Source organism: Eretmochelys imbricata, chromosome 10 (genome assembly GCF_965152235.1).
Source record: "Eretmochelys imbricata isolate rEreImb1 chromosome 10, rEreImb1.hap1, whole genome shotgun sequence".
In the NCBI taxonomy this organism is placed as follows: Eukaryota; Metazoa; Chordata; order Testudines; family Cheloniidae; genus Eretmochelys; species Eretmochelys imbricata.
In genome coordinates this window covers 84,732,434-84,757,360 of record NC_135581.1, presented here as the reverse complement: position 1 = coordinate 84,757,360, position 24,927 = coordinate 84,732,434, and the positions used below count along the sequence as shown (strand labels likewise).

Genomic DNA, 24,927 nt, shown 5'->3' with positions numbered 1-24,927 from the left:
ATGGCTGGCACGTTCGCCCGCGTCCTGTGCGCTCGCAAATCCGCCGGCCTCCTGGCCGTGGTGGGAGCCGGGTCTCTGGCCACCGGATTCCTGCTCACCCAGGACGCGGTCAGCGCTGGCGAGAGGCAGCGGCGCCTCTACCCGCCAAGGTACCAGGCGGGGCTCGCTGCTCGGCCGGGACCCTCCCTGCGCTCGGTGCAAAAGCTAGAGGGGGGCTTCGGTCTCCCAGTGTGGGGAGGGGGCGCCCTTGGAGCCAGGGGGAAGCGCCCTGGGGTGGGTGCGGGGGGCGCAGACGCTTTGGGGGCCGGGCGGGCTGCGCGGCTCTCCGGCCCGTGGGGATTGGGGTGGGAAGGAGCCCAGCCCGGATCGCCCCCGAGAGGAGCCGGTCCCAGCTGGCCGGGTCCCTGCAGGCAGCGCAGGCTGCGGCTGGCGCCCCGAGCCATCACGTAGCTGCTGCAGATCTCGGGCTGCGCCTCCCCCGGCGGCTGCGGCGGAGAGGGACCAATGTCTGCCCCGGGCCACTCGGGGAATATCCCCAGCCCAGCTCCGCTGCGTCTCCCTCGGGGCAAGGTCGGTGCCGTCCTGGCTCCCGGCCGGGAAAGCTCCGGGCCGGGATGCTCAGGAGGAGCACGTGGGGCCGGGGATCACCTGCTGATCCGGATGAAAGCGCCTGGACCCCCGGGCGCTGAGCCCTGCCAGCAGAACGCAGCAGGCGGGCCGGCTTTGCGGCTGCGGCTCCCGGCGCCCTGCTTCCTCCCCCCGCGGAGCCGCGCTGTGCCCCGGGCAGGCCGGGCAGCGCAGGCGGGAGCGCACCTGGAGCCGGACGGGACGGGGCGGCTCTCCTCCCCCGGCGCCTGCTGGCTGGCTGGGTCACCCGCCGGCTCCGGGCCTGGCCCTGCCCTCGCCTGCCCAGCGCACAGGGGCCGGGCGGGTGGCTGCGGCCCTGCGCCAGGGGCAGGGTCTGGCGGGCGCTGGGGACGCTCTGCGGGGAGGCTGGATCGCCGTGTGGGGGCTCGGCTCTGGCTGGAGGTTGCCTTGGCTGGAAAGTTCCTGGAGTGCGAGCAGGGGGCTGGAGTCCTGGCGGGCAGCGGCTGCAGGGGGCTGGAACCGTTTGTACTGTGGGGGGCTGAGAGCCATTGAACCAAACGGTAACCCTGTGGGATGGAACCACTGCAAGCCAGGGGGTGTAGCAGCCTCCCAGCACCCTCATTCCAGCACCTATGGGTGCTAGTGATTGGGGCAGGGGATCGGCCTGCGATTCCCCCCCCCTTCCACCCCAAGGTCTGCGGGTTACATCCCGGGTCCTGTGACCTTGGGCAAGGGAGTTTTCTGTGCCTTGGAGCTAAGAGCACCTCCTGCCTCAGCACAGGCCTCCTCCCTGCAGGCTCTGGCTGAGCCCACCGGGCTGCAGCAAGGTCTGTCCATGTTTCATGCTCTCAGGGCCCCTGGAGCAGCCCCTGGCCCTGGGAGTGGCCCTGGGGAGGGCTGGGCTGGGCCTTAGCTCCCAGGGGGCTGGAGCCCGGCTCTGAAGAAGCTGTGAGCTTTACCCTTGGGGGAGGACATTTCACAGGCTGGGCGTGGAGGTGGCAGGCAGCCTTCGACTCTTTGAGGGTTAGAGTAGGTGATCCCTGGCTCTCTTTTAACCCTCTGGCTCTAGGCTGGTAGCTGGGGCATGGGCACTATACATACTTTGAAAGGCACAGGCCCTGAGACAGCATGGGAAAGGCCCCATAGCTGGACAGAGCAGCCATGAGTTATCCACAGGGCTCACTGCTAGGGTGACCAGATGCCCCAACATTAGGGGCTGTCTTATATAGGCAACTATACTCCCCCCCAAAGTATCCTGCTTTTCCACACTTGCTATCCGGTCACCCTGATCATCCTATGCCTGGTATGTGTGCTCCTGGCCCGGCTTGCTTTCCCAAGAACCCTCTCCCCACCCTCACCCCTGCCCTCAGTAACTGGCCCGAGTGCTCCCACCCAAATCTCTGCCCCCTACCACCTCCAGCATGTCCAGGCTGTGTTTGGGGCCACTAGGGAAAGACATGAGTGACGGGTTGTGATGGGTGCTACCCATGGGAGCCCGCTGTGGTCAATCAGGGTGAACTGTAAACAGAATGGGGCAGACAAACCCCAGACGCTGGTGGATATTCCAATACTTAGATTTACCCAGCCAGCACAAAACAGCTTCTATAGCACCTCCCTGGTTAATCAGACGTCCAAACAATGCAGTTCCCTTAAAGTATCCAGCCTCAGGCCTCCATCCAGACACACATGTCAGATATGATGGTGATCACTGAAAATCTTATTTCATCATATAAAAGAAACGGTTCTCCTGACCCCAAAGGACCAAGCCCCAGACCCAGGTCAAATGATAACTTAGATCTTACCCCAAATACACACTTATAGTCAATTCTTATTAACTAAACTAACATTTATTTAAAAAGAAAAGAGAGAGAGTGTTGGTTAAAAGATCAATATACAGACAGACTTGAATTCAATTCTTGAGGTTCAGATACATGGCAGAGATCAGCTTGTCATTGCCAAAAGTCCTTTTAGAAATAGTCCATAGGTTACAGTCCAATGTCCATATTAAGGGTGACTCCAGTCAGTGACTGGGGATCTCAATCCTTATGGCTTAAGGTTCCCCCTCTTGAAACCCAAAGCAGATCTGAGATGAAGAAGGATCGTGTCGCAAGGTTTTTATACATTTCCTGCAGCCTTTTGGCCTGAGAAAACAATAGGCTTCACTTTCCTTCTCCCAAACATCCTGGCAATTAGCACAGGGTCATTTATCCATTAAACAGTTAAGACACAGGTTACCACAACCTTCAAAGAGACATACAGACAATAATACTATGTCACTCAAGTGTCTTCCTAAATGTTAATATTCCTTTTTTGATCTTTGAATCAAAGCTACAGCCATCGACAAGACTTGTTTGCTGACATCACAAGACCTGAGCAAACATCTACTCTTCTGTCTCTAACAATGCAGACTTGCATTTCAAAGCTCTATTCATTTCCATCTCTTCCTAACCAGTCTCTAAAGTTCGGCCATGGGTCAGGTCAGTCTGGGAGTTAATTAACTCTTTCTGGCCCTGTCACCTTTCAATGAGATATTAAATTACACTCATAACGTCACAGGGGTTCATTCTAATGTAGGAGGACTAAAGCAATGCAACGAAACACTGCCTGCTGACTCAAGAGCACAAGTACCAACCTCAGGGCAGGCTGTTAGGAACCAGGGCACAAACTCCAGACTGGCAGTGATTTCTGTACAGTACTTAGATTGCACCAGCTAATTACCAAATGTAAACCCCTGAGGCACTGTGAGAGTAGCAGCTGTGTTAGTCTGTATCTGCAAAAAAAACAGGAGGACTTGTGGCACCTTAGAGACTAACACATTTGTTTGAGCATAAGCTTTCATGGGCTAGAGCCCACTTCATCGGATACATAGAATGGAACATATAGTAAGAAGATATAAGTACTCCCGTTCTTTTTGAGCAATATTCTGGTTACCCAAGTCCCAAAGGACCAGTCACTTACCCCAGGTCAGTTGCACCTTAGATCTCACACCAAAGACAGCACTTGTAGTCAATCCCATACAGATTTACTAAATAGAAAAAGGAAATCAGAGCATTATTTACCAAGTTAAAGCAAGCAAACAGACAAATGAGTTAGTCTTGGTTTCTAGAGATAATAGAAGCTTCTATAATCAGTCAGCTCTATTTGTCCTTTAGGGCTAACCCAACCTAAGTGGCTTGGGATCTCTTGCTTTTGCCTCAAGGCAACCCCCCCACACACATATTCCAAGCAGCAGGGATAATCAGTTCCTTCTTTTTAGGGGTTGTGTTCTCCTCTTCCCACTTGCTTTCAGCTGCAAAGCTCAGTTGATGGGAGGAGTCTCTTGCTTGATGCATTTTCACCAGGAGGAGGCAGAACCATGACAAAAGTCTTTTGTCCTCTTGTTGAAGGTCCATAGGGAACTTCCAGCTGCAACAAGCCACAAGAGTCCATCTGGTATTGCTCAACCTTTCCTGTTGGGAGGTCATAACACCTTCTGTTGAAGCTCAGCCCTTCACCCTAATTAACATCTCTCTGCTCCATGGGGATTGACACACAAAGGCCCCAACATTATAAGAACTTATTGGACATTGTGTTTTGCCATATGATTTTTCCAACAGCTGTCTGGATAGGTAGAGTCCCCCATTACTACCAGGCCTTGTGTTTGGGATATTTCTGTTATTTGTTCTAGAAATGCCTCATCCACTTCCTCTTCCTGATTTGGTGGTGCACAGTACACCCCTACCGCAACGTCACGCTTATTTAACCTCTTTTTACACAGCTGGTCTACCTCCCACCTCTTTCTGGATCTCAGAAAGAGTGTATATGCTTGATGTACAATGCAACACCTCCTCCCTTTTTACCCACCTGTCCTTCCTGAACAAGCTATACCCCTTTATACCAATCTTCCAGTCATAAGACTTATCCCATCAAGTCTCTGTGATGCTAATTAAATCATAAGCTAAATGATATACTAATACTTCCAGTTTTTTCCCCATACTTCTTTCATTTGCATATAGACATCTAAGATGTTGAGCAGATTCCCTTACTGATTTCTTTCTTGATGCTTCTGTTGTAATTTCCCATACCCTCCACCCCACCCCAACATTCAACCCTCTCTTACAGTCATCTTTTTTATAGGCTTTTGTCATCTGTCCCCTTTGAACCTAGTTTACAGCCCTCCTTACTAACTTGCTAGTTGGTGCCTCTTGGTCTGCTGAGAAGAGGTGGGGTGCACCTGACCTTCCTTCCAGACCTGCATCCCATTGTCAAGGAAGTCAAAGCTGTCCCATCAACACTATCTGCATAGCCAAGCATTCATCTCCAGGAAGTGCATTTCCCTGCCTGGGCCCTTACCCTCAGCTGGAAGGATGGACATGAACACAGCCCGTGCCCCTTTGCTCTGGCCCCCAGAGCCCTGTAGTCACTACTGATCTGCTCAGGGTTTGTCCAATTGGAAGACCCAGACTCGCAGTGTGGCTGTGCAGCAAGGCTTATGAGCATTCATGTGATACTTTTGGAACTGTTAAATATTATGCTCATTGCTGGCTGAATTATGTGCCTCTTTATCTGTCAAAGAAAGGACAAAATCTTGCACCAGTTAGGGCACAAAAGTGACTGATCTCTGTAGACTACAATCACCTGGCTTTGGATAATATTCAGAGGCTTTCATTTTGGCTATTTCAGACCAAAGGATTAAAGTGGTATTATTCAAAGCCACTTCTTCATTTGAAAGCATTTTGTCATGCTCACTCACCAGAAAAAAAGTCATCCAAATGTTTTGTAGATAAAGTTCCTTCTTCAGATTATAGCATCTTGGGTAGCACCAGCTAACGTTATTGTGCTGCATAAAACAATCATGGACTTGCCTTGTCCATGCTGTGCCTGGACTGAAATTGCAGAACCATATACAGTGTTTCTCACCTTGCCTGTGGTGAGATGGCAAGATGTTTCCACATCTGAGGGAAGTAGGGCTTTATACCTTTAAAGGCGCTTGGACATGAGTTTTCTTGTTGTACATAAGATCATTGTCTCTCTTCAATCAGCTCAGAAAATGCCATATCACAAGTTGACTATTGTTGCAGCGTAACTGGATGGTTTTGCTTTATGATTAGTTTTACTAAAGTAGGAAGAAAGTCATGGTGAGTGATTTGATTGCTAAGGATGCAGTTTGTCTTTCCCAGATATTCTGAGCAACATGTCACCAGCTCCTCTCAGATTGTTCTCTCAAATGTTTCTATTTTATGAAGTTTGCCCTTGTGGGTTTCTCTCCGGCAAAGCACGGCAACAGGACCAGTTGCTGGAGGATGTGCTTGCTCACGTGGCTATAGAAGTGGGTGAACAGGTTGCTCTCTGACCAGATTCAGAATTTGTCTTTCCTGGGTTCAGTACAACTCTGACATGTGCCAAATTCAACTTCCTTGTGTATTTCTGAAAGCACCCCCCAGGAGAGAGCATTGAGAGAGCAGGAGAGAGCACATCATCTAAACTAGAAAACTCATCCAGCAGCCACCAGTAGAATTCACTTCTCCTGCTTTCTGCTGCTGGCATCACCAAATTCTGACGAGCACTGGTGGCTTTTGACAGTTTTGCCTTCTTTTCATTTTCTTGACAGATAACACATATTCAAAGTTTGTGAAGAGTCTCTCTCTTTGATGTAAGCTTTAAGGGGCTTGTATCCTCTATGTCTTCATATATTATAACTTCCCTGTTGAGGTAGAAGTCCCAGAGTATATTGTTATATTTCATTTTGTACAATATACAGATCTAAATTAGCACAAATCTGTATGTTAGTATCCAACTTGCTGTTTTTGTTTAGTTAGCACTTTGTTCCAAGTGCAATATGCAGCTGTGAATTGTCATCTCCAACCCTAATGCTGACCTGTGCATAAAAGTATCACTGAATTACAAAGCTAGTTTCTAAAATATTTCAAAGGCTAGTATTGCATGCATAGGCAATTACAAACTAAAACCTTTTGCCAGGCAGACTAGATGTTATTTTGAATGGAGCAAAGCTTACAGCTGGAGAAGATTACATTAGAGAAGTTCATGTACATTTACATCTACCCACTATGCAGTACAAACTAAGAACATGTAATCTACAGCTACTGGTTCACAATATTCAGTGTGACACTGATCTGGTCAGCAAATTTCAGCTGAAAAACATAGAAAACTATTGTAATCACTCGTGAGATCCTTTGACAATTACAAATATGTGATGTGAAAATATTTCATGTTAGTATATTGCAAAATGTTGATATTCACCACTTTTGCCACGTGCTAAACAGCTTAATTTCTGAGAAAAAAACTTGTTGATGGAAAACCAACACAAATCTTTTGATACATTGTTTGGTAGTATTGACCCAAACCCCATATTAAGGTTTTGAAACTGACCAGTAATAACGGCAGTCACAATCACGTTGCAGTGTCTCTGTAACTGTGCAAAAAATGACTTTCATTTTGGGTACCATTGTTTCACCTCACCTACAGGCTTATGCCACCACTTGACAGCTCCACATCATACCTCATCGAAACATACATAACAGAAGCTTTCTAATGATCTATGATGGGAGGGGGGTGTACATGAAATTCCAGAAATAAGGTCCTTTGTTGAGAATTGCCCCATACCTATTGGCTTGGCCTTGCCTTGAACAGGACCCCAAAGGCTCAGAGACCACAAGCCAAAGTACAAGAACGCAATATGTATTATGGCTGAAAAGGAGATTTAACACAATCTCCTGATTTGGGGGAGTGAGTCAAGATTGTTTGGGGCAGGCAACCCTGCAAAGGTCAAATGGGGGTCCCCCCAGTATTCAGCAGCCAGTAACTGGAGCACCAGATGCCATGATGCTTTCTCCTAGGAGATTGACAGTATCATGACCCGCTTCGTACAGGAGTGCTCTGTGGCTGTGACGGACAGACAGTACACAATGAACAGGTGCCAGCAGGGGGCTCAGGAGGAGTGCTTGGCACAATCCTTGGGTTTTGTAGGACCAATCAAAACTTGTGCCCTGCAGATGGTTTCCTTCGGCAGCTCTTTACAAGTGGAGCCCTTAACACCTTACAAGAAGCTGTATTCTGCTGAAATGTCCAGCCCCAGCTGGAGCTGCTCAGCCAGCTCTGCAGACACTGAAAGGGCTTGGGGGCTCCCCGCTCTTCCCCTGGGGAATCTGCCCAGCTAGAATTCACAATGTCATGGGGAAGAGGCTGTCGATGCACACCTGGGACCAGCAGCGTGTGTCCATGACAAGGTGTGTCAGGTTGTGCATGGGGCAATAGCTAGCTTGTGGCAGAGGGCAAACACCAGTGTGAGGAACACTGGAACGAGCCAGGCTATGCTGCAGGGTGGGGCATGCTCTCCTTGGAGCTGAGGTGGTCTGGACCAGCTTTACTCCTGCCAGCCCCTACTCCTGCCAGCTTGAGGCAGTATGGGAAGGAAAGAGCGCTCAGCCTGGAGCAGACTGGATTTAGTCCCCCTATGGAGCAGTCAGCCTGTGGCCCGTGGTGTCTGCTCAGAGCAGTCAGCAGAAGCTGTCCCTCCCTTTCTCCCCACTCTGGATTCAGAGAAGCTGCAGGGCCTTGCCTAGCCAGAGGGCCCACTGTTCCCATGGAGGCGAGAGAGGCAGACACATTCCCGGGGCCCCACAGTGGAGGCGACTGCACTCACAGCGCTGTGCGTTGTATCGCATGCCGGGTGGGGGAGGCAGCAACAGAAGGGGACTGTGACTGCTACAAATACCCCTGCCCCAAGGGCAGCGCCTGTGCTGAACTGCAGCATGCTGCTCCCGAACACCAGGAACCTACCGCAGCGGGCCAATGTCTGCTGAGCTCTGGCCCCCCAGCATCCAGCTCCCACCCAGCTTCCCTCCAATAGCCTGACGAGGCAGCCCTCGCGGGGCTAGAACACACTGTTTGCAGTGGGGCTCACCGGTCACCTCTGTGTGTATTTTCCTAGGAATGGGAATGCTCTGGGTACCTCTGTCACCCCCTGACTAGGATCAGAGCACCTACAATGGGGGCTGGGGACAGGGTATGCTCTCCAGGACAAAGACTGGCCCCGTGACCCACGGCAGCCGCTGTCTAGCACTGAAAGACTCATGCCAAGCCTTTTGCCCTTTTGTCTGAGCTAACAAGTGCTTGTCTCAGATTGCCCCATTAGCAGGAGGAAGGGTTCAGCTCACAGAGGCTGTGGCCAGGTGCCCTCCCTGCCAAGCCCCCAGTGAACACAGGAAAAGCACAAAGCTTCTCTAAGCCGAGAATGAGGTCAGGAGAAGAACTCTTGTTAAGCTGATTAAAAGTAAGCGTCTCCCTAATGCAATAAACTGCACCATTGGGAGCAGTTCTTGACAGCTGCAGATTGGGGTCACTGGCTCCTTCTCTGTCCTTCTGCGCGTCCCTTCCTTCCTGTCCAGACACCAGCAGCCAAGGTAACACCAATGAAGAAGCCAAGGGGTGCAGGGACCCAGGGGCAGTGGCTCACAGATCTATCCCTATTAGGAACAATCCATGTGCTTGCCCTGTACAAAACACATAGGATGTGGGGCCAGATTTTCAAAAGCCGTGGATGGCTAAAAATGCAGACGGGGGCTAGTGGGCTTGTGGAGAGCAGGCTGGACACCTAATTCTATTGACTGGAAGAGAAGAAAATATGGATCTGAGGAGAAATAAACCAGAATGGAAGCTCCCATATTCTTAAAGCCTTCAGAAAACCTGGGCTGGGTTCTCCTGCCAGAGCAGCCCCAGCCCCCTCTTTGCCCATTCTCCTCACTCCTGCCCTGCAGCCCTCCACTAGCACAGCCTGGGCTCCCCTTTTCTTGCCACATGGATGGTGACTGGAAAGACGTTTATTCTGTTTTGCACCAGCAGCGAGCTCAGCGCTGTGTGGGACGGGGAACACAGCCTCCACCCAGAGGTGCTTACACAGGGCAGGCCAGGGAGGAGATGGTTGTGTTTGCGCGTGGTGGAAGTGACTGGGGAGTAGGGGCTGAGCAGAGAGGGGTGGAGTCCAGCACCTCAGTGCAGGGAGGCAATTCCTGGCACGGGGCAGTGCAGGGGACGAGGGGCAAGAGTCACTGTGGAGTGTAGGAGAGAGTGAGGTGGAGCAAGGCCAGAGGAGGTAGCAATGGGACTGGAGCTGGAGGGAGGTGAGAGGAAGCCAGTGCCTTGCCTGGGGCCAGAGACAGAGATCCTTGGCATTCACATATGGGAAGCCACGAGCTTGCTGCTTCAGCTAGGCTCCCATCAGTCTGCAGGGGCCAGTAGTGATCTTGGCCGACGTGGTATTCCCGCCACTGCAGCCTCCTCTCCACTGCGGGTGGAGGACGTGGAAAGCCGAGAGGGAGCAGATCCCAGTGCCCTGACACACGAGCAGGACACACTGAAATCCAAAAAGGCCAGTGCTCCAGCCCAGAGGGTTAAACATTCCCCATATTCTGTTCTCCCCACAGCGCCGAATATCCAGATCTCCGGAAACACAACAACTGCATGGCAAGTAACCTGACCCCTGCCATCTACGCCCAGCTCTGCGATAAAACCACCCCCAACAGCTGGACCCTGGACCAGTGCATCCAGACAGGTGTGGACAATCCTGGGCACCCCTTCATTAAAACTGTGGGCATGGTAGCAGGTGATGAAGAGTCCTACGAGGTGAGCAGCTGCCAGAGCTGCAGAGCAACTCAAAAGCGTCGCATAATAATCTTAGCAGCACAAAAACCCCCAGCCTCAGCCAGACAGCATCTCACGCCCCCAGCACTCACGAGCCCTGCACCATCACCCGTAGCTTGAGCATGCATCTCCTTGGCCTCACCACACTGTGACCTCTTACCGTCAGACATTTACCTGATGGAGAATAGCATCTGCAGGGACATGGGCTCCTAGCCCTCCTGCTTTAAGGGCCCAGGGGTCACCAGCTGGGGTCAGGATGACCTGCCCATCTCCAGAAAAACACTGCACAAGCAGGTGCATTATGGGACATCTGATCCTTCCGGACACACCCCAGCACGGGGCACTCTAAGGGACCCGATGGGGCTCAAGAGGCGGGGCGGGGGGAGAGGGGAGGGATTCCAGCCCCTTAACGTGGAGTCCAGTAGTGAGCTGGACGGGCCATTGGCTGCTCCTTCAAGTGGTTCCTGGTTTATTAGAATCTGGGGAACTTGTTCTAAACTAGAGGCATGTCTGCCTTGTTGAACATTAACCTGTACCAACCACTGATGCTGGCCAAAGGGCAGGACAGAGGTATTCACATGTGCTCCTTCCCTGCCCTATATTCTGACCCCATAAACTCTCCCCACATCCACACCCACACAGGGCTTCCCTTTCCTGCCCTACATTCTGACCCCATAAACCCTCTCCACACCCACACCCACACAGGGCTTCCCTTCATTCTGACCCCATACCTACCACCACCCCCTGGTCACCACACATGGCTTCCCCCTTTCCCCCCCACTCCAGTCACCACATGGGGCTTCTCTCCCCCACCCCAGTCACCACACAGGACTTCCCTTCATTCTAAACCCATAACCCCCGCCCCAGTCACCACATGGGGCTTCCCCCCCAGCCCCAGTCACCACACAGGGCTTCCCTTCATTCAAACCCCATAACCACCACCCCACCCCAGTTACCACACGGGGTTCCCTATACTCTGACCCCATGAAGAAGTGTGGCCTCACCGGGTGCACCCCCTGGTGGCTGGGTGTGGCACAGCTGTTCTGGTTCCTTGAGTGGCTCCGATCCTGTGATGGATCACAAACTAAATGTGAGTCACGAATATGATGAAGTTGAAAATAAGCTAATACCATTCTGGGGTGTATTAACAGCAGTGTTGTATGTAAGACATGGGAGGTAATTGTTCCGCTCTGGTGAGGCCCCAGCTGGCGCACTGTGTCCACTTCTGGGCACCACATCTAGGAAAGATGTGGACAAATTGGAGAGACTCCAGAGGAGAGCAACAAAAATGATAAAGGTTTAGAAAACCTGACTTTGGTGTCACTGTGGATAGTTCTCTGAAAACATCCACTCAATGTGCGGCGGCAGTCAAAAAAGTGAACAGAATATTGGGAATCATTCAGAAAGGGATAGATAAGACAGAAAATATCATATTGCTTATATATAAATCCATGGTATGCCCACATCTTGAATACTGGATGCAGATGTGGTCGCCCATCTCAAAAAAGATATATTGGAATTGGAAAAGGTTCAGGAAAGGCCAAAAAAAATGATTAGGGGAATGGAACAGCTTCCGTATGAGGAGCGATTAATAAGACTGAGATTTTTCAGCTTGGAAAAGAGACAACTAAGGGGGGATATGATTGACGTCTATAAAATCATCATGGGTGTGGAGCAAGTAAATAAGGACATGCTATTTACTCCTTCTCATAACACAAGAACTAGGGGCCACCAAATGAAATTAATAGGCAGCAGGTTTAAAACAAACAAAAGGAAGTATTTCTTCACACAACGCACAGTCAATCTGTGGAACTCCTTGCAAGAGGATGTTGTGAAGGCCAAGACTATAACAGGGTTCAAAAAAGAACTAGAGAAGTTCCTGGAAGATAGGTCCATCAGTGGCTATTAGCCAGGATGGGCAGGGATAGTGTCCCTAGCCTCTGTTTGCCAGAAGCTGGGAATGGGTGACAGGGGCTGGATCACTTGGTGATTACCTGTTCTGTTCATTTCCTCTGTGGCACCTGGCATTGCCCGCTGTCAGTAGACAGGACACTGGGCTGGATGGACCTTTGGTCTGACCCAGTCTGCCCGTTCTTATGACCTGTGAGGAAAGGTTAAGAAAATGGGGCATGTTTAGTCTTGAGAAAAGAAGGCTGAGGGGGACCCGATCACAGGCTTTAATTACGTGAAGGGCTGTTATACAGAGGATGGGGATCAATGGTTCTGCATGTCCACCGAAGGTAGGACAAGGAGTGTTGGGCTTAATCTGCAGCCAGGGAGATTTAGGTTAAATATTAGGAAAAACTTTCTAACTCTCAGGGTGTTTAAGTTCTAGAACAGGCTTCCAGAGGTTGGAAGGAAGGTTGTGGAATCTCCATCACTGGAGGTTTTTATGAGCAGGTTGGACAACACCTGTCAGGGCTGATCTAGGTTTACTTGGTCCTGCGTCAGCACAGGGGGCTGGATATGATGACTTCTTGAGGTCACTTCAGCCCTTCATTTCTATAATTCTATTATTCTAACCCCATTACCCCCCACTACTTTAAGGGATGTCCCTAAACTCTAACCCCATAACCCCCCATCACTGCGCAGGCCCCCATATTGTAAACACATGCCCTCCACATCACTGCCTGTGAGTGCCCTACACTCTAACCCCATAAACGCCCCCACCACTGCGCAGTGAGCCTACACTCTAACCCCATAGCCCCCCACTGGCAGGGGTTGCAGCAGGGGGGTGGGGAGGTAGACACGGAGGTGGGAGGGTGCACTGGGGCTCTGGGGGTTGCAGTGTTTTGGCTGCCCAGTGGGGAGGAGGGAGCCTGGCTTGGTTTAGAGCATTGCTGTGTTTTGCTGCCACAGCTTCATTTCTGTCCCAGGCAGAGTCTTTGCTGCACCATCTCTGAACTCCCCTGGGTTCCTGGCCTGCCTGTGCCCTGTGCATTCGCCCAGTCAGTTTCTTCTCTGTCCCTGCTTTGCAATCCATGTCTCCGCTGGCCTCTCCCTGGGAAGAGGCTACAGCTAAGCTGCAATGCCTGTGTGGCCCACAGGCCCATTGGGTGGAGAGAAGGTCAGCATTACAAGACGCACTGGACCTACATGGAAGATGCACTAGGGAGCACTCGGGCTGCAGGACAGTGCTGCAGGGACAGGCCATCTCCCCTTTCCCTGCACTGCTGGGCCGGGCACAGAATGGAGAGTAGGCCTATCCCCCAGCAGGCAGATGGCCCCCTGCTCCCCATGACTCCTCTCTAATCCCTGCCTTTTCCAGGTGTTCGCGGACCTGTTTGACCCTGTGATTCAGGAGAGACACAATGGTTACAACCCACGGACCATGAAACACCCCACGGACCTGGATGCCAGTAAGGTGTGTAACACCCTGGGGTCAAACGGTGCCAGAGGGCCAGGGCTCACTGGTGTCAGGTAATGATTCCAGCTGACCTGACCTCTGCAGTGTCCCCAACTCCCTTATGGCCTAACCTGTATCTAATAGTGTTGTGTCAGGTGTCATTGGAAAACCGATAATACGCTGAGCAACAATAGTCTTGCATGGAGCATGTACTATAAACACCCAAGGGAAAGGAAATGGGAAGGAACTATGGCACTATGGTATGGTTCAAGCCGACAGGCCTGGCAGTAGGTAAACAGGTGTTTGCCAGACAAAGGAAAGGCTGACCTCCTCCCTCCAGGTGCAATCACAATTAATAATCACCGTCAAGTGGCCGTTCACTGGCCTATCGGAGGCTGTAGGGACAGATCGATTTGTGTTGTAGAAAGTAGCAGTGAGAAGACACCAGTATGGAGTCTTCTCCATCAGACTCCATGGCACCTTTCCTGCAGCTGGGGCATGGGACCCTGAGAGGGGCCAGTTCAATAGTTCACTGGGCTAGCAAAGAAAGGGCAAAGAGCCCCCAGTGATCGTTCACTGAAGAAGACAAAGGAATTGAGCACATTGAACTTTGTGGGAACCCCTCCCCCAGGAGCAGGTAGCCTCTTGCTGGAAGGACGTGTGGTAAAAATCTGACCTTGAACCAAGGCTGGAGTGGTGGTAAGTCTTAGTCACTACAACGTGTTTTATTTGCTTGTAACCATTTCCGATTTTATCCCTTACACTGGAACTCACTACAACCGATCTTGTGATTAAATACACGTTTTACTTGGAGTCTAGGCCAGCCCAGTGCTGTGTTTGACTTGAGGTGCTTGTTAGCTTCAGTTAAAGCAACAAGCTGCTGCGGTTTTGTCTCTTCAACAGACCAACCAATCTTACTACTCCTCTGAACGTTCCAGGAGAGGGCTGGACGCTTCAGGGCAGACAGTTTTGAGGAAATTTGGGACTGGGGGGACTTGGTGAACAGTCACCAAGGCTGGTGGAGAACAGAGAGTGGCTGGGGTGTAACAAACCAGCTGCTGGATTCAGAGTTGCGGGCTTGTCTGCTGGCCGAGAGGGTCCAGACAGGGAGCTACAGCATCAGAGTATTTTACGGGGTTACGGGACAAGCGGTGAGACAACCCCTCACTGGTCTGAGTTGTACCCCAAGCTGTCATCATTTCGTAGTCAAACAAGATTTTCACCTGGCTTGCTGTGTGGACTGAAGTTTTCCACTCTAAGCACTGGTAAAACCGTGTAAGTGATTGCCAAGTGCCCAGGCTGGGAGCAGTCAGAGAAAGGTTACAGGGTTATTGTGTGTATTTTGGGTACGAGAACTACAGAACAAAGGACATTTAAAATGAATGCTGGTGTAACAGCCATGTAGCTGGAGCTGGCTAAGGTAGGAAAGGAGCAAAAAGCCCTAACAAGAGATGCTGAGAAAGCAGCAGGAGAATAGCAGAAATAGGAACCAGAACAAAGGGAGGGAGAGCGTGAATACCAACAATGGGAAATGGACAGCGGAGCCAAAGAGCGCTAGCAGCTGGGCACCAGTGAGCCCTGGAGGCAGTGACAAAGGAGGAGGAGAGACTGCAGAGCCTGGACATGAGGGGAAGCCGTGGACAGAGCTCACAGGTGCTCTCTCTCCCCAAGGAGCACCCAGCTGGGAGGTTCATAAGGGCCCAACGTTCCGTAGCAGCTACTCGGGGCAGCTTTACATGTTTTTAATGGAACGGAAATTACACAAGCATTGAACTATGGGGAATTGACAGAGGCCGCACTGCAAAGGCTCCCGGTGGCTCCTGAGGTGAGGAGAACATTTTGAAACCTCAGAATGAAGGACAAGCTGAGTCCTAGAGACCGTGTGTATAAACCATGTGGTTTGATGAAAACGGGGGCAAGGGGAAGGAGGCAGAGGGCTGTGAACAGCTGTTTGATCTTTTTGCACAGGAGCAATGTTCTGAAGAAGCCAAACAAGCTATTTGGGATAAATCTCTGGCCTGTCCCCAAAACAGCAACTCCGGCTGATTCCTATGTACAAGCCAGCGCGGCCAATGAGCACAAGCCACAGAGGAAAGGGCAGAAGCCCAGTGTTAAGTGAGGGGGGCATTTTGTCCCTGGGAAGAGAAACGGTGGTTGGGAGTCCAGGCACTCACCTCCCCAGTCTTGCTCCCTTGCTAGAAACCACCATCACAGACTCCCTCTTCAGGAGAACAGTCCAAGACGGTGCTACCAGAAATAATGGCCCTAAACTAAGAGAAGATAAGCCCACACCCTGCCCAACCCAGATCACTGCAGCTGTCATTAACACAGAGAAGCCTGCGGAGCCCCTCGTTAATTTTGTGAGGCCTGACTCAGAGAAAGTGGCTGTGGAATTTATGAACGTTACCAAGGTGAATGGCAAAGAATGCATAGGAGGAGGGACCCAGTGCCCAGATTTCTCTGGCCAGGGAAAGCATGGTCAGAGAGACTGGCATGTTACCTGGCCAGGAGGTAGAACGCCTGGCATTGGGCAGATGTAAAATTCCTATACCTCTGGCTAAGTGGGAAGGGTTAGACGGGGTGTTGGACTGCATTCCTACGGAAATGCTGCTGGGAAATGCCGGCTGACCTGTGTCTCAGGCTGTGAACATCGGACCCTATGGTGAAATGGAATATAGTTCTGGGACCCCGAAGGGCATGGGGAAGACCCAGACTGCTTGGGGGGGGAAGACATGTCTAGCTCGGGCTAGCAGAAGAAAGCAGTGTGCTTTTGGGTGGGGGGGGGCATGGAGTGGAGGAAAGTCGCTCACATTCAGAGCTGGCAGTTAGTACCTAGGACTGAGGACACTGTCCCACTTGTCAGCTGCCAGAGTTTGCAAATGAGCAGAGGGCAGATTCTGCTGCAGAGTTGCACAAGGAGCTGTCCTGGAGGGGAACCCACCAAGGGGAAAGTTGGACAGGGAAGCTCCCGTAGGGAAAGCCGAAAGCCCTGGGAAACCTTAGAAGCACCTAGTTGTGCAGCCCAGCCCTGTGGGCAGTTAATGGTGCTAGCCCATAACTGCCCTTTTGCCGGTTTGCACCCCAAAATGTGACATACAGGCACAATCAGAGCCCAGTACCCCTGGCACAAGAGAGGACACTGCTCTAATCCCCAACTGGGCAGAATGGGAAATGGAGGGCAAAACTCCTGGCTCCACCCACTTATCATTATGCCCCACCCACACATAATGAGACTCCACCCACTCACCCTGGGGCATGAATCTTTTGGCAAAAATAATCAGCAGCCCAACACTGGTTCCAGGCAGGCACTGGCTGCAGATGCTGGTGCAGTCCTGGGGGGGCAGGGGAGGGGGAACACATTGTAACCCCCACATCTCACCCTCTGGGGGGCTTTTCAGACAAGGACTGACCCAGCTCCTACCAGCCAGCATTGGCTTCCCTTCCCCACCCCATCTGCCCCTCACTGATGACCCAGGCTCGCTCCCATCTTGGGGCTCTCACCTCCCACAGCCCGTTTCTACCCCCAGATTAAGTCCGGCTACTTCGATGAGCGCTATGTCCTATCATCGCGCGTCCGGACGGGGCGCAGCATCCGCGGGCTCAGCCTGCCCCCTGCCTGCACCCGCGCTGAGAGGAGAGAGGTGGAGAAGGTGACTGTGGATGCCCTGAGCGGCCTAACAGGAGACCTGGCCGGCCGGTACTATCGCCTCAGCGAGATGACGGAGAAGGAGCAGCAGCAGCTCATTGATGTGAGCAACAACACGGGGCCCAGGGCTGCCATGGGGTGATGGGGGACACACACATCAGGGCCCCCCTAGGGAGTGGGGCAGGGGCAGGGCCAGCCATGGGGCTGCTGGGGGCTGGGGAAGGGTATGACACAGATGGGCCAAAACTGGCAGGTGCCCTGGAGAAAGAACCCCAGAAATAGTAGCTCAGCTTCTGCCCTTTTCTTCTCCCCGCCACTGCCCCCATCCCCTTCCCGCCCCCTGTCCACCTGCCCTTCACACTCCTCAGTGGCTGCCCCTGCCTGCCCCACCCAGGTTCCCTGCCCTGCACGGCAGATGGTATCCGTGCAGGCCGGCTAGGTGCTCTCCTCCCAGACCGTGCACATGCTTGGGCACAGCTGCTGGGATCTAGCTGGCTCCTCAGCGGGCTGCCTGCAGAGGGGAACAACGCAGCCATGCTGCTTAGTCCCAAGGGCCACGGACCCTGCAGCCAGGCACCTCCTGCGGCACTTCCCGCTCCTTGTCTCCCTAGGATTGGCCTCATGGGTGCTGCCAGCATCCTGCTGGGCCCTGCAGCCTCTGGACCCAGGGCAATTCCGGGCAGATCCAGCCATAGCCTCTTGGGGCTCCAGAGCAGTTCCAGCCCCGGAGCGGACTCTAATGAAGGGGATCCTTAGGGACAGCCACTGTTGATCTTGCTGAGAGTTGGCCCTGCCCAGTGATTACAGCACAGATTGCCCCTGATGTTTCCAGCTCCCAGAGTGCAACTTGCAGGCCCCAAAGGTAGCTGCGTCCGCCCTGCATTGGGGAGCTGATCAGAAGGGCAACAGGGGAGGGCAGAGGCCAGAGCTCAGGGTCTGGGTAGGGTATCCCCTGGGAACGGTACTTGTGGGTGTCTTGCTCACACCCCACCTCCTTTCGCAGGATCACTTCCTCTTTGACAAGCCCGTCTCCCCCCTACTGACAGCATCAGGAATGGCCCGGGACTGGCCCGATGCCCGAGGAATCTGGTATGGATCCACTGCTTTCATCTGGGCAGCTGACACCACACAGCCTGTGGGGCAAAGGGGCCTGGCAGAAATACCAGTAGGACTCCAGGCACTGCCCTTAGCCAGTTGCCATGGCCACACAAGGCAGCACAATACCCACAACTACACCTCCTATTACCCCCCCCATTCCTCTCCACACACACCCCCTTATAGCCACTTCCCTCTACAACCAGCCCCCCATAACCACACGGCCTCCACCCGCCCACCATGACCACATCCCCCTCTCTACAACCCCCCTCCCATCATCTTTCTCATCCTCCTCCATACACCCAGTTCAAACACTCCTGAGGGCTGACTTTATCTTCAAAGAGATCAACTGGAAGTTATCTCAGCCCTTCAATGTCACTCACTCATTACCAGGCAGGTTTCTAACCCGTTAATCAGTCTCTGGGCTCTTCTCTGACCCCCTCCAATGGATCAACATTCTTCTTGAACAGTGGGTACCAGAACTGGACAGAACTCCACCAGTGCCAGATACAGATGTTAAAAACCCTCTCTACTCTGATTTGAGATTTGCCCGTTTATGCATCCCAACATCGCATTAGCCCGTTTGGCCACAGCATCGCACTAAGAGCTCTTGTTCAGCTGACCATTCACCAGGACCCCCACTTCTTTTCAGAGCCCCTGCTTCCCAGCAGAGTCCCCTAGTCTGTGAGCATGGCCTAGAGTCGTTCCGACATGTTTACACTTGGCAGTAGGCAAATGCATGTAAACTCATGCCCCACACATGTCTCATACCCCTGCTGCCCCCGCCCCTTATAACCAGGCCCCAGCAAGGCGTTTGCTTTTCCAAGAGAAATCGTTTGTGGCTTGTTTGTGCTGTAGGAGCCAAACTTGGCTCTCCCCAGACCCCTTAGCCCAGGGATTCTCACAACCAATTTTCCGGTGGCCTCAAGGTGTGGCCGCCAACCCTTGCTGGTGGCCGCTCTGACAAACCTCTCTGTGCCTGCCCCCTGCAACCCTTCAGAGAGAGCCCATGGCCCCGGGGAAGGTGGGGGGGAACTCACCAGTCACTTGCAGCGTCCCAGGCTCCCCATGCCCTGGGCAGGTTGGAGTGGGGGAGCTGCCCGGGGAGCCCCAGTGACCAAACACCATAGCCACCTCCGTGGACAAGAGCCGCCTCCGGTGCCGCACACACTGGCCCCTCGTGTCTCCAGAGGCCCTGCCCAGAGCCCCGGGGAGGCTGCGTGGTGCAGGGCGTCGACCCTTGCTGGTGGTGCCAGCACAAACCCCAAGGTGGCACATCCCACTGCCTCGGGCACAGCTAGTCAGGAGCAATAGCTATGTGCTGCCCGGAGGGGACGCGGCTTTGCCCCCCCCAATCTCTGCCCATGCTGTGGAGTTTTGTGGCTGCAGACAAATGCGCTGGTGGCGGTGTTTGAGACACGCTGCCTTAGGGAGTGTCCCCACTGCACTTACACACCGTGGCTGGCCTGTGCCCGCTGGCTGGGGCTGTGGGACTGTTTAACTGCAGTTTTCAGAGTAACAGCCATGTTAGTCTGTATTCGCAAAAAGAAAAGGAGTACTTGTGGCACCTTAGAGACTGACCAATTTATTTGAGCATAAGCTTTCGTGAGCTACAGCTCACTTCATCAGATGCATACCGTGGAAACTGCAGCAGACATTATATACACACAGAGACCATGAAACAATACCTCCTCCCACCCCACGCTCCTGCTGGTAATAGCTTATCTAAAGTGATCACTCTCCTTACAATGTGTATGATAATCAAGGTGGGCCATTTCCAGCACAAATCCAGGATTTAAGAGAACTTCTGAGAGGGGGTGGGGGGGTAGGAAAAAACAAGGGGAAATAGGTTACCTTGCATAATGACTTAGCCACTCCCAGTCTCTATTCAAGCCTAAGTTAATTGTATCCAATTTGCAAATGAATTCCAATTCAACAGTTTCTCGCTGGAGTCTGGATTTGAAGTTTTTTTGTTGTAATATCGCAACTTTCATGTCTGTAATCGCGTGACCAGAGAGATTGAAGTGTTATGAATGTTATAATTCTTGACATCTGATTTGTGTCCATTTATTCTTTTGCGTAGAGACTGTCCAGTTTGACCAATGTACATGGCAGAGGGGCATTGCTGGCACATGATGGCATATATCACATTGGTAGATGTGTAGGTGAACGAGCCTCTGACAGTGTGGCTGATGTTATTAGGCCCTGTGATGATGTCCCCTGAATAGACATGTGGGCACAGTTAGCAACGGGCTTCGTTGCAAGGATAGGTTCCTGGGTTAGTGGTTCTGTTGTGTGGTATGTGGTTGCTGGTGAGTATTTGCTTCAGGCTGGGGGGCTGTCTGTAGGAAAGGACTGGCCTGTCTCCCAAGATTTGTGAGAGTGTTGGGTCATTCTACACTTTCCACTGAATGCATCCGATGAAGTGAGCTGTAGCTCACGAAAGCTTATGCTCAAAGAAATTGGTTAGTCTCTAAGGTGCCACAAGTCCTCCTTTTCTTTTAACTGCAGTGTAGCTGTCAGGGTTTGGCTGCAGCTGCTGGGATCTAGCTAGCTCCGTTCCAGCAGGGGCAGGATCAGTGCTCTCGGCCCAGACGGCGTGCAGGCTTGGCCTGGTTGCTGGGACCTCACTGGCTCCCCAACGGGCTAGATCAATGCTTTCCTCCCGGATGGCGGTGCCACCTGCAAGCCAGAGCTGGCCCAAGAGTCTCCCACCGTGAGTCTGTCACAGGGGCTGACCCTGGCTGGGCACCTCCTGCCTGTGGGCTGCCCAGCATCTACCTGGCCCAGCTGTGGCTCTGGATGCTGACAAACTGTCCTCTCCCCCAGGCACAATAATGAGAAGACCTTCCTGATCTGGATCAACGAGGAGGATCACACCCGCCTCATCTCCATGGAGAAGGGCGGCAACATGAAGCGGGTCTTTGAGAGGTTCTGCAAGGGCCTGAAGGAGGTGAGCGCAAGGACGCCCCGGCCTGACCCTCCCGGTTTGCCCAGTGGAATGGCCCCCTGAGGGGTAGGCTCAGTCCACAGTGTCCAGTGTCAGTGGCTCACACTGGGGGGCTGCTGAGCCCCAAGTCCTGTAGCAGCCGGTCCAGGCTTTGTTTGGGCAGTGCTGGGAGAGCTGACCGGGAGGCTGACCTGCACGTGTTCCTTGGGTTCCAGGTGGAGAGACTAATCCAGGAGCGAGGCTGGGAGTTCATGTGGAACGAGAGGCTGGGCTACATCCTGACGTGTCCGTCCAACCTGGGCACTGGGCTGCGCGCAGGGGTCCACATCAAACTGCCGCTGCTGAGCAAGGTACAACTGCAGCTGTAGCTGCTCAGAGCAGGGCTGAGCCTAGGGGCAGGTGGTCAGACCTCACAAAGCCAGGAGAACAGCCATTGAGGGTCCCGGGATTTGGGGCTTCTCTCAAAGTTGGGGGACAGGTACAGCAGCTGCTTGGTGTGAGGAGCAGTGCAGACAGCTCCGTCTGACACAGATCCGAGGTGGCCCTGGGCCCAGCCGCAGACCAGATTGCGTCCCATCTCTGGGAACAATCCCTACGGCAGGGCTTCCCGCTTCAGTTCCCTGCGCACTCCTCAAAGGGCCCTACAGGGAAGAAACTCCCCCCTCTCATTGGCTGGGCTCCCCGTCCCACACCCAGGCCTGGTAGCCTCTCCAGGCTCCTAGCTCCAGAGGCCCCAGCCCTGCTCTCCTCGACTGCCTCAGCAGGGACCCAGTCTCCCCCGCAAGGCGTTGACCCAACGCCTCTCTGCGTTTCCAGGACACCCGATTCGCCAAGATCCTGGAGAACCTGCGGCTGCAGAAGCGTGGGACGGGCGGGGTGGACACGGCCACCACCGGCAGCACCTTTGACATCTCCAATCTGGATCGCCTGGGAAAATCTGAGGTACCTGCCTGGGTCGATGTTCTGGCAAAGCCTGGCATGGGAGGGCACTGCCAGCAGGGTGGGGCAAACTGCAGGCCAGCCGGCTGAGGGAAGCGCTGGGCTCCTGGCCCACGGACGGAGCCAAGCGCAGGGCTGTGGAGGAACGAGGGGGCTGTGCTGCTGTCTGGCACTGGGGGCCTAGGCTGAGCTGCGGGTGCCGCCTGCGATTACCACAGCCAAGGGTGTCCCGTGCTCGTGGGTGTGCAGGGCCTGCATGCCCAGCGCCTTACAGAAGCCAGGCCCTGCTCGGGGAGGGCTCAGCCAGGGGGCGGGGAGGGCTACCAGGGAAGTGTTGTGTGAGCCCGGAGGGCTGCTGGCTGCAGCCGTGGCCCCTGGGCTGTGGGAAGAGGTGGTGCCTAACTCAGGCTCTGTGTTCCTGCCTCAGGTAGAGCTGGTGCAGCTGGTGATAGATGGAGTGAACTACCTGATCGACTGTGAGCGGCGGCTGGAAAGGGGCCAGGAAATCCGCATCCCTTCGCCTGTTCCTCAGTTCAGGCACTAAACGCGAGCCCTGCCTGGATGGGTCCCATCCCTGGAGCCCCCTCTCCCCCTCCCTGTAGCCTGACCGGTCCTGCTGGCTGTTGTGTTACCCCAATGCACTACACCAGCCGCCATAAACCTCTGCGGCTCTAAGCCTGGCTCTGGCTGGTTCTTAGCCCCCAGCATCCACTGGGGCTCCCGTCTCAGCTTCCCAGGGCCCTTGGCCCCTGGCTGGGACGCCCTGAGCCCATTCCTGGCCCTGCTTAGGGAGAGGGCTCCAGGCCAGGCCCTGTTGACTGGCTCAGCGGCAGAGGCTGCAGCTCCCTGGCTGAGCCGGCAGCAGGTGCCGGCACCTCCCGACCCAGGCAGCCATGATGGCGGTCGCAGCAGGACCAGCGAGCACAGCGGGCAGCAGGCTGAAGGGTTTATTATAAACACAGGGCCCAGCCGCCCTGCGGCTCTCACCCAACGCTGTACATCAGACAGAGCAGTGCCAGGGCGCTGGGGCCAGGATGGGGCCGGCCGTGATTCCTGCCTGCAGGAGGAAAAGGAACGCGCAGCTGCCTCCTCCCAGAGCCCCGGGCATTGTGTCGCCACCGGCCCTAACGCCGCTGCACGCGTCCTTAGTCTGTGCTCATGGAAATGCCCTGCCTGCCCATGGGCTCGCCCAGCCCCCCGGGCACACGCAGACATGACCGCGTGCCAGCCCATGGGCACGCCCAGCCCCCGGGCACACGCAGACATGACCGCGTGCCAGCCCATGGGCACGCCCAGCCCCCGGGGCACACGCAGACATGACCGCGTGCCAGCCCATGGGCACGCCCAGCCCCCGGGGCACACGCAGACATGACCGCGTGCCTGCCCATGGGCTCGCCCAGCCCCCCGGGCACACGCAGACATGACCGCGTGCCAGCCCATGGGCACGCCCAGCCCCCGGGGCACACGCAGACATGACCGCGTGCCAGCCCATGGGCACGCCCAGCCCCCCAGGAACACGCAGACATGACCGCGTGCCAGCCCATGGGCACGCCCAGCCCCCCGGGCACACGCAGACATGACCGCGTGCCAGCCCACGGGCACGCCCAGCCCCCCGGGCACACGCGGACATGACCGCGTGCCAGCCCATGGGCACGCCCAGCCCCCCGGGCACACGCAGACATGACCGCGTGCCAGCCCACGGGCACGCCCAGCCCCCCGGGCACACGCGGACATGACCGCGTGCCAGCCCATGGGCACGCCCAGCCCCCGGGCACACGCAGACATGACCGCGTGCCAGCCCATGGGCACGCCCAGTCCCCGGGCACACGCAGACATGACCGCGTGCCAGCCCACGGGCACGCCCAGCCCCCCGGGCACACGCAGACATGACCGCGTGCCAGCCCACGGGCTCGCCCAGTCCCCGGGCACACGCAGACATGACCGCGTGCCAGCCCATGGGCTCGCCCAGCCCCCCGGGCACATGCAGACATGACCGCGTGCCAGCCCCCCGGGCACACGCAGACATGACCGCGTGCCAGCCCACGGGCTCGCCCAGTCCCCGGGCACACGCAGACATGACCGCGTGCCAGCCCATGGGCTCGCCCAGCCCCCCGGGCACACGCAGACATGACCGCGTGCCAGCCCACGGGCTCGCCCAGCCCCCCGGGCACACGCAGACATGACCGCGTGCCTGCCCACGGGCTCGCCCAGCCCCCCGGGCACACGCAGACATGACCGCGTGCCAGCCCCCCGGGCACACGCAGACATGACCGCGTACCAGCCCATGGGCTCGCCCAGCCCCCCGGGCACACGCGGACATGACCGCGTGCCAGCCCACGGGCACGCCCAGCCCCCCGGGCACACGCAGACATGACCGTGTGCCAGCCCATGGGCACGCCCAGCCCCCCGGGCACACGCAGACATGACCGCGTGCCAGCCCATGGGCACGCCCAGCCCCCCGGGCACACGCGGACATGACCGCGTGCCAGCCCACGGGCTCACCCAGCCCCTCGGGTACACGCAGACATGACCGCGTGCCAGCCCATGGGCACGCCCAGCCCCTCGGGTACACGCAGACATGACCGCGTGCCAGCCCATGGGCACGCCCAGCCCCCCGGGCACATGCAGACATGACCGCGTGCCAGTCCACGGGCTCGCCCAGCCCCTCGGGTACACGCAGACATGACCGCGTGCCAGCCCACCGGCTCGCCCAGCCCCCCGGGC

The 24,927-nt window shown here is 55.0% G+C and overlaps 1 protein-coding gene across 1 annotated transcript; it reads left to right on the top strand.

Moving 5' to 3' along the window:
• On the top strand, positions 1–22,747 carry CKMT1A (creatine kinase, mitochondrial 1A). Its single transcript, XM_077828238.1, has 9 exons — positions 1–149; positions 10,011–10,209; positions 13,496–13,591; positions 17,101–17,322; positions 18,223–18,308; positions 21,144–21,267; positions 21,480–21,614; positions 22,081–22,206; positions 22,631–22,747. Exons 1-9 carry the CDS (start codon positions 1–3, stop codon positions 22,745–22,747), a joined length of 1,254 nt encoding a protein of 417 aa, XP_077684364.1.
• Positions 22,748–24,927: the final 2,180 nt, after the last annotated feature.